Here is a 9,491-nt window from a genome sequence, read left to right as displayed (position 1 = left end):
AAAAAAGTTTTCCCGATTTTCCCGATTTTTGGAAAAAAGTTTCTCAATTTTTCCAGGTAGTACCCCGTAGTAAATGGGGGGTATGAGGTGGTTTTGTTTTTTTTCCAGGTACTACCCGGTAGTAAATAGGGGGTATGGGGTGGTTTTGGGATTTTTCCATGTAGTATGGTGTACTTCAGGGGTGGGTGGGTGTCAAGTTTTGAAAAATACCTTGTAGTACACATACATGCCGCCTTCTAGTACACTGACCCCCCCTGATTAACTTACTACTATCAAAGCAAAATTTTGACTGGAGATGTAAATTAACGATTCTAAAATAATTCATGAAAAAAAATTTGAAAATCCATGATGACGTCAGCATTTTTTGACGTAATTCAATTTTTCCCGACAACAAATGACGTCATTCAAATTTTCTGAAAATTTTTGAACAAATATTTCAGAATCATTAATTTACAACTCCAGTCAAAATTTGGTGTTGATTGCATTAATAAAATTGAAGTTATCGCTGTTTTTCAATAATGACGTCATTTGAATTTTACTTATGACGTGTTTTTTCGATGTATTTTATAACGTCAAAATCAATTTTTGACCGATATCTTGAGATTGGCTTAGTGCAAATTTTTGACCCAGCACTTTTCGAAATCCGCTCGTTGATATGATTCTTTTGAGCTATATATGAACGTTAAGGAATAATTGGAAGCAGTGCGCGTCACGCAAAATATATTTGGGACATGCCTTGTTTCACCCGAGCAATTGAGAAAAAAGCTACTTTAAAAGAACAAATTGCTTTTCCCAGATTTTTTTCCGCATCTCGCTCCGGAAAATCAGCAGAAAATTTGATGCTGGCGGGTGACGCAAATAGAACAATTTTTCGATGACCGCCTTAAGTGCTTGAGTGCAGCATGAAACAAAGTCCAAATATACGTTTCCCGTAATTTTTGTATGAAGAGTTAGGTCTACACTGAGTGGAGGCTAACATGCATAGCCCTCAAAAATGAATGACCTGGCTGGTCATTAAAATAAACTATATTCAGCTCTGCTCACAGCTCCACTCTACCATTTTTGTTGGACCTACCTCCGGGTGCCCCGGTGGAGGTCCTATAAATTAACCCATGTCCGTTCGTTGTTTGTTCGTTCGTTCGTTCGTTCGTTCGTTCGTTCGTTCGTTCGTTCGTTCGTTCGTTCGTTCGTTCGTTCGTTCGTTCGTTCGTTCGTTCGTTCGTTCGTTCGTTCGTTCGTTCGTTCGTTATCGTTCGTTCGTTCGTTCGTTCGTTCGTTCGTTCGTTCGTTCGTTCGTTCGTTCGTTCGTTCGTTCGTTCGTTCGTTCGTTCGTTCGTTCGTTCGTTCGTTCGTTCGTTCGTTCGTTCGTTCGTTCGTTCGTTCGTTCGTTCGTTCGTTCGTTCGTTCGTTCGTTCGTTCGTTCGTTCGTTCGTTCGTTCGTTCGTTCGTTCGTTCGTTCGTTCGTTCGTTCGTTCGTTCGTTCGTTCGTTCGTTCGTTCGTTCGTTCGTTTCGTTCGTTCGTTCGTTCGTTCGTTCGTTCGTTCGTTCGTTCGTTCGGTCGTTCGTTCGTTCGTTCGTTCGTTCATTGGCTCATTAGTTTTTTCTGATTTTTTGCACAATGATTCAAAATGGCAATGCCCAAAATGTGATAAATTTTTAAGGAAAATTTATTTGGGCAAATTTGGGCCAAAAACTACCTAAAAATAGGGTTTTTTGGACTTTGTGCAAAATCCTGTCATTACTTTTTTCTGATTTTTTGCACAAAGATGGAGGGCAAGATTCTCTAAAGAATGGCTGAAGTGGTTTTTCCCGGAAAATTCTTATTCGCCTTAAAAAACGGATTTTTGTATTTTGGGGAAATTCCCTTTAACCAAATAAGAAAATATAGCTTTTCTCAATGTTGACTCATAATTCTTTTCTGATTTTTTGCACAATGATGCAAAATGACAATGCCCAAAATGTGATAAATTTTTAAGGAAAATTTTTTTGGGCAAATTTGGGCCAAAAACAGCTTAAAAGGTTTTTTGGGTCTGAATGGTTTAAGTGATTTTCGTATTTGGGGACATTCCTTTTTACCATTTTATATACATTATTCAAACACACAAGCTTTATTTTGCCATTCTGAATTTTTGTACAATTATTGTCACTTTTTTCTTATTTTCATCTGATGTTAATCATTAGGTAGGTCCATTCAGCATGTTGCTTGTTTTTATTTAACTTTGTATTTTAATGACCAGACAGGTCATTCATTTGAGGGCTATTATGCATGTTAGCCTCCACTGATGCAAGTTACCCATTCTCACGCTCATCTCACGGCACGGTATTCAACATCGATTTGATTGTCATTCACTACACTAGAATAGTTGTTTGGCAGTATAGACCTTAACTCTTCAAACAAAAATTACGGGAAACGCATAGTTAGACTTTGTACCCTATGCTGCACGCAAGCACTTATAAGCTAAAGTCCTGCAAAAGCGGGACAAAAATCAGTTTTTTGAAGTTTGCAAAAAACGCCACACTTTTCTATTTTTCCTTTTTTTTGCAAAAGTTCTAGGAATGAAAATAAAGGTATAATGATAATTGAATACTATCCACTGATGATCCGCGGCACTATTGTAAAGCTAGAATCGCTTCGCGTACTCTTCGCTTGAGAAAATGATTGACAGATTGAAGTTATACCCGTTCGCAGGTGTTCGCGGGCGTTCTTGTGAGCATTCTCTGCTCAATCCTCAAACCGCGCTAAAAATGGTAGACCTAGCTGTGATAGATCATTTTGATGGAAGTTGCTGGAATGTTTATAAGGCTCTTGACAGAATATCATTTGTTTTATTGTCAATGATGACAGTGCCGTTATTAATTTTATTAGATCTGACAAATTGATGTTTGTAAACGTGCACTTTATAGTATTGATTCCCATTGAAAAGCCATATTCTGGTTTTCATGTTTAGATGCTTTTTTAGACCTTTAGAGCTAGCCTGCCCATTTCGATTAATGCAATGAAAAATTAAACTTTTCTATGTTTCACTTTTTTGCACCTATTCTTCAAAATGAAAATAAATTAAGACTTTAAGTTCTTCTTTTATTCAATGATTTTTTTACGGCACTTTGTTGACGATCTAACTTTCGCATCAAATTCCTGCTTGCTTTCTTCAGTAAATTGAAGATGAGAAAAAACCTAAGCCACGGATTGAAGCAAATATATGAAGGGTGGGATTTTACAGCTGCCCGTCGTGCAAGGTACTGAAAGACCACGGGTGCCAAAAAGAAGGGCCTGTTTGAAATGCGGCAACCTCACTTGATAAACAGCAGCGAAGGAGCGCTGGGAAGCAATCAGTAGAAGAGGCCACTTTTGTTTTTGTTGCAGATTTCTATAAAAAACATGTGCTGTGTCAGCTTGTCAGCATTGTATTGATTGTAAAGGAAAAGATAAAAGAGGTAAGAGTAGCCTAGTTTCTAATCCTGATATAGGAGTTTAAGTTTCGAGTGTCAGTAAAAAGTTTGATTAGTTCGATGATTTTCAATCCTCAAACCTATACCTCTTCCCTCCTCCCCGCGTGGCGTACTACTTAGCTCCCAACAACCGCCCTGATAATGGCGTTGAAAGGATACATCATAGGAAAAATGTATAATCCGTTATGGGAAGTATTTTCCCAATTTACATTCCGAATTTAGCTTTGAGGACAAGCAAATTGGCACAAACTTGTCAAACAAAGTTGGCTTATCGAACTGATCAAAATGCAATCTTTTTAAAAATCTTAGATTTCAATTATATTTATTTACTCAAACTTTAACCGTTTGATGAAGTTCGATTAGTTGGATTGTTTGATTGGTTCAACAAATTTGATTGATCAGGTCTAGTTGGGAGAGTGTGATGGTCATGAGTCTATTCTATTGGCTGGGCGGTTCCAGTTATAGTCCGTTACCCCCCCCCCTACGGATGACATGGATTTCCATTACTGTACAATTTACTTTTGAAAAATTTCAAGATTTCTGGAAGAATCTTGGAATTTTCCGATATACTTAGCAAGAAAATAGAAGTGCATATTTTATGGATTTTCTGATATGAATGGTCAAATAATTAGGAAAATCCCGCATTTTCCAGAACCTTTTTCACAATTTCTCATAATTTCCAAGTGAAAAAAAGTTCAAAAAAATAGTGCTGTCCACAGGGGATGGGTAATTGTTTTTTTCTAGAACTGCCCATTGATTAACAAACTAACTTACATTGCTTTCCCTCAGCCAGTACAAAGGCAGGCTAGCTCTAAAGTCCAAATGTGCATTTCCCGTAACTTTTATGGGAACAGTTAGGGCTATACTGCCTAATTACTCCAGCATAATTTTTTAATGATAATGACATATTGATGTGAATTTTACAACACCGCTGGTACAATATAATTTATCCCCTTTTAGTATAGCTCTAACACTTCATAATGTATAAAATTTACAGCATATTTGGACTTTGTACCCAATGCTGCATGCAAGCACTCAAGCTAAAGTTAAGGATGGTGCTTGTATATGTGGTGCTTGTATTATGTGGATATGATATTTTCTTGGAAACTTTCTTATGCAGTCTTGTTCTGTAAAATATTACAAATTACAAAGTTTTTGATAAAGTAAAAATTTAGATAAATTTATAGATATTTTCACATTTTATGGGAAAATGTTTGACATTTTATTTTTTTGCGGGGAGGATAACTGTCAATACTATTTATGGACTAAATAATTGACCATTTTGGGTTTTTTCAAGGAGTTTTTGTTGTTTTATAAAGTCTTAGACATTTCTCTTTCAGTTCCTTAGATATACTTAAAACAGTTGATGCAAACATTTTTACAAGCATTTTCTTGTATTATGCCGTCAAAACATTCATACAAGCTACAAAATATACAAAATCGACTAGAGAAGTTATGCTGCCCTTTCATTGAAGAGGGAGGTGAACAATGGATGGCTGAGCTTCTTTTACATCCAAGTGAAACAAGGCTGAAATTGCTTACATGGGCGTTATGCAATTTCGATAGTGATTTTGACGAGGTCATTTCCAAATCACTACCTGTAATCAATAGTCGGATTGATTCTAGGCAACAGCGTATTTTGTTTGTTCTAAATCTGCTCAACCTTTGTAAGATTGATGACATTGAGATTGTCAAAGGAACAGCATCACATAAAAAGCAGTTAGCATTTTGGGACAACTTGATTGATTTGGTGTATACTTCTCAGACTGGACACAATTATTTATCAGATATCCAAACCAAAGAACAATCATCTGAAGAAACATCATATTACCTGAAGCCTGCTCAAGCTCCTTCATTGTTTGAATCTTTCCAGTCTTCATGTACGTTTATGGATACTCTTATTCGTGAAAACAAAACAAAATCTCTCTTCTCAACAGAAATTCATTTGTTTTCACCTGACTTAGAAAGTCGAATCAATAATGAAATGAAAGTACAGGAACACCTAGTATTGACCTACTGACTGATACTGCTGTAAAAATATCTGAAGACATTGCAATCACTATAAAACAGATTGAAGGCTCTCTAGCTAAGTTTGCACCTTTTGATCTTGATCAAAACATTGTCGAAAATTATTGTCGCAAAGTTGATCTATCATTGAAAACGTTCTCGCAAATGATTGATAGCTTTTTGCATTGCCACACACATGATATCGAGGTATGGTGTCGTAAGGAACACCCAAATGTTAGTGAATTAGGTCATGCTGTCCATTCCACCAATAACATGCTTACAGGACCAACAAAATTGCATAAATCGTTGACCCAACTCAATAATACAATGTCAAAATTGTCACAATCTCTGGTTGGAGACACTCAAGAGTTGCAATCAAAACACTCTGTTGATCTTGCCCATCTGACTGACACAGTCAATGTTTTACAAGCCTCTATGAATCGGTTACAAAGATAACTTTTTAAATTTTTATTTATCCTCTTTTTTGTCAATGTAAATATTTATTTATACCTAATCGTTGATTTAATTAAAGTTGTGTTTTCAAGTTTTCCAGATAGGACTAAATAAAAATTGGTTACATTTTTGCCTTCATTTCTTTTTTTCTCCTTTTGATTCGTGCAGTAGCTTTTGGATGAATTAACTTTAACCTATTCTTCTGTTTTAATTATTATGGAATACCAAATTACATTTTCATTTTATTTTCATTTTTTAGACTTAGTATACCAAATACTCAAATGACTAGAAAATGTTACAATCAAACAAGCTAGTATTTGTTGTACTAATGCTTAGCAATGTACTTCACGTACAAACACAAAACTACAATGAAAACTATAATGAACCAATCAAGGAAAGCCCATTAAATTTTGATATTGATTCTAAGAAGAATGCACCTCTACCTACTTGTGAATTTTCTTATGATTATGACTTGGCACGTGGTATCTTGTCAGCTGTATGCTTTGTCATGGCAGCCTTCATCCTTGTTTTTGGTAAGTCTAGACCATGTTCACACGGTATTTTTCTTTCACTCTGAAACAAAATGAAGCCATTCTATTGGCTGAATTGAATTTTTCCATCAATTCTAACCTATAAAATGGCTTCATTTCGTTTCGAAGTAAAAGAATAATTGAATTAATTGTCTTAATCGTTAAGACTATTTGAAAAGCTTAAAAATAGTGAAATAAAATAGTAAAATAGTGGACCATTGCTGGATTTTTTTAAGAAACTTACTTTGAATTTGATTTTCCATTCCACAAATTTTTAAATTCAGATCAGATTTAGCTATATTGAAAGTTATGGCCAAAATTATAACCCCCTGTTTTGCTACTTATACACAATATATTTCAAATTTATGATTAGCAGCCAGCTTCAGTATTTCACTGAAAAAACCCTAGGCTTACTTGACTGTTCTTTACTTAAAATTTTCCTTACCTGTTCTCACAGATTTCAATTTTTTTAAAGCTTAATTCCTCTGATGGACGCAATGTTATCATATAATTGAAGAAATTTTTACATTTTCCATGTTTTTAGGCTACAAAAGAAGACGTATATCATTCTGTTTGACTGGTTTGACCAGTACTTCTATCCTGGCGTACATGGTTCTGGTTGTTGAATCAAGGTTCTCATTGATGATTAACATATTAATATCAATGTCCATTGGTTTATTTGTCAGTCTTTTTACCACCACCTTATTGTATTGTGGTTTGTTTATTACTGGGTTATTTGCTGGATTCGTCAATGGTTTTGTCTTTTTGATGATCTATACTACATTCAAACCGATTGATTCTGTGGCTCTGGGCTGCTTGATTGTTGCTGTATTTGGTTTAGGACAAGTGTTCATTACAATGTGGTGGAAACACCGTATGCATATCTTGTCATCCTGTATCTTTGCTGCCGGTGTTATGATGTGTTCCTTGGATTACTTCGTTGAAGGCTTCTTCATACTGGAGTATATGGAAATGAAAATTTTCTATAACCGTGTTGCAGAGTTGTGTTGGTGGTCTTATCTGGTGTTAGCATTATTTGCTTTATTCCTTGTGATCGGGTTATTGGTGCAATGCTTATGGAGTGGTAAAGAGAAACAAAAGGAGCCGTACACTTTTGTTTATTTGACCAGGAGACGTGGGCAATCCAGGAATCGCCAGAGCTATGTCAATCCATATGGTCATGATGAGCATAATTATTTGATTAATAATTCATAAAGAACCTTTGGTTAGTGTGGGTAGTTTTGAATTGATGGAGAAAGTACCATGTTCTGGTCCAGGCTGGTGTTAAGGTTTTTTATTTAAGGCTTTTGGTCACAATAGATTTGTTTGAGATTTGCCAGGGATTAAATTAACAAAAACGATTTTGCTGTTTTAAATTACAAGGTTTCTAGGAGAAATATTAAGGTTGCTGTTTATATTTTAAGTGACCATCACCAGCCAACCACTCAGCTCACTTTATTGAATTTTAAAAGACTTTATTTAACGCATTTATCTCTGGTTTGTCTGCATGGTTGCTTCGATAATATGCTGCAAAAAGCTGCAGAAAGCTTTTTGTTATAGAAAAGCCTAAGTTGTCTCTATTGTATTATAATTTGTATTTATTTACATTGTTTTTCTATTTAGTTGGTGTTTGGATTTTATTCTTAATATTTTTTAGTATTTTAAACTTTTCGTTTTCTAACTTTCTAATTTTTATGTATTTTTATTTCAGAAAAACAAGGGAAATGATGTTTTAAACTAGTTAGCTAGCAAATTGATTCGTTTGCCATTGGTCCTAAGAGCTTACTATTCTAATTTTAAAAATTATTTTACATTTCTTCATTGTCATCTTATATGAGGAGTGACTTAATACTATTAATGGACATGTTTTCTCTAATGTTACCAAGACTTTAAATTCCTGTAGTTTCATTGAGATCTTTCAAATTTTTCTTTAACTTATTTTAAGAATTGTGTTTTTACTTTATGTTTTCAAGGAGCAAGTATGTGCATGTGGATAATTGAGTAACTGGATAAAATAACAGCAAGGAAAATATTATAAAAATGTATAAAAATGTAATTCCTTTTTTTAAAAGCAGCATTTTTCTCTTTATATTGTTATTAGTGCTTAGTTAGTCTTTTGTTTCATCTGTCTTCTGTATATTAAGTTTTACGTTGATTAATTGACGTAATTTTTGTGGATTCTGACCATTTCGGCGAAAAATAGTCTTCGTGACAAACTTTTAGAATCAGATTTTTGTCAAAACCACTAGGAGAATTTGTGAGTTTTTTTCCACGTTAGAATTGTAAATCTTTGACTTTTGAAAAAATGTAACGCACCCCCCCCCCTAAAGTATTTTTTAAATCTTATTGAATCTTTGGAGAGAGAAAAGCAAGTCATATTACTTCTGAACAAATTTATTGTGTTTAGATTTGTATTGTCAAGTCCACCTATTGCAATCAATAAGAGTGCCTGTTTCTATTTTATATATAAACTTTTTTTGATTTCTTTAAAAACCTTATTATTCTGTAAATTAGTCACAATTTAAAATAGAAAATACTATTAATCTACCCCAAAGTCGTATATCATCCATATTTTTTCTAGTGCCAACTACATACAATATCCTATAGAATAATATGATGGTCTTTCTCGGAGTGTCTTTATATTGGCCAACCCCCAAATCAAACCCCCTTGGCTAATTTTTTAGTACCCCTCAGATTTTCTCTATTTTTCTATGTTCTTATCCCTTTATTTCTTCGCATATCCTAAAACTCTTGATAAAACATCAAAGAAAATTTTCTGTTTTTCTAAGTTTGGGTGCTTTTCTATTGGCAAGTTTTCCACCTCTCCTTATATGGTTACACGTCCTCTTATGGTTAATTAATTTGTCTGGGGTCGTGATTTTCAGAGATAAGCTGGAGTTTTTATAAGGTACTTCACTAATTGGTCATTTAAAGCAAAAGAGATGACGCGTTCTTTAGAAAAAGTAACAAAATTGTTTTTATCAATCAAATCAAATAAGAGCTTGTAAAAACTTCAACTTGTCCCGATTTTCAGGCTAATATAAAACTTAG

At 34.4% G+C, this 9,491-nt stretch overlaps 1 protein-coding gene across 1 annotated transcript; it reads left to right on the top strand.

Moving 5' to 3' along the window:
- The first annotated feature begins 6,169 nt into the window (after positions 1-6,169).
- LOC136799508 (transmembrane protein 198-like) lies at positions 6,170-7,955 on the top strand. Its single transcript, XM_067056222.1, has 2 exons — positions 6,170-6,443; positions 6,985-7,955. The coding sequence occupies exons 1-2, from the start codon at positions 6,203-6,205 to the stop codon at positions 7,653-7,655; spliced, it is 912 nt and encodes a 303-aa protein (XP_066912323.1). The 5' UTR covers positions 6,170-6,202; the 3' UTR covers positions 7,656-7,955.
- Positions 7,956-9,491: the final 1,536 nt, after the last annotated feature.

Source organism: Clytia hemisphaerica, unplaced genomic scaffold (genome assembly GCF_902728285.1).
Source record: "Clytia hemisphaerica strain Z4C2 unplaced genomic scaffold, Clytia hemisphaerica genome assembly, whole genome shotgun sequence".
Taxonomy (NCBI): domain Eukaryota; kingdom Metazoa; phylum Cnidaria; class Hydrozoa; order Leptothecata; family Clytiidae; genus Clytia; species Clytia hemisphaerica.
Note: the sequence above shows the minus strand (reverse complement) of the source record. Positions and strands in the feature narration are given on the sequence as shown.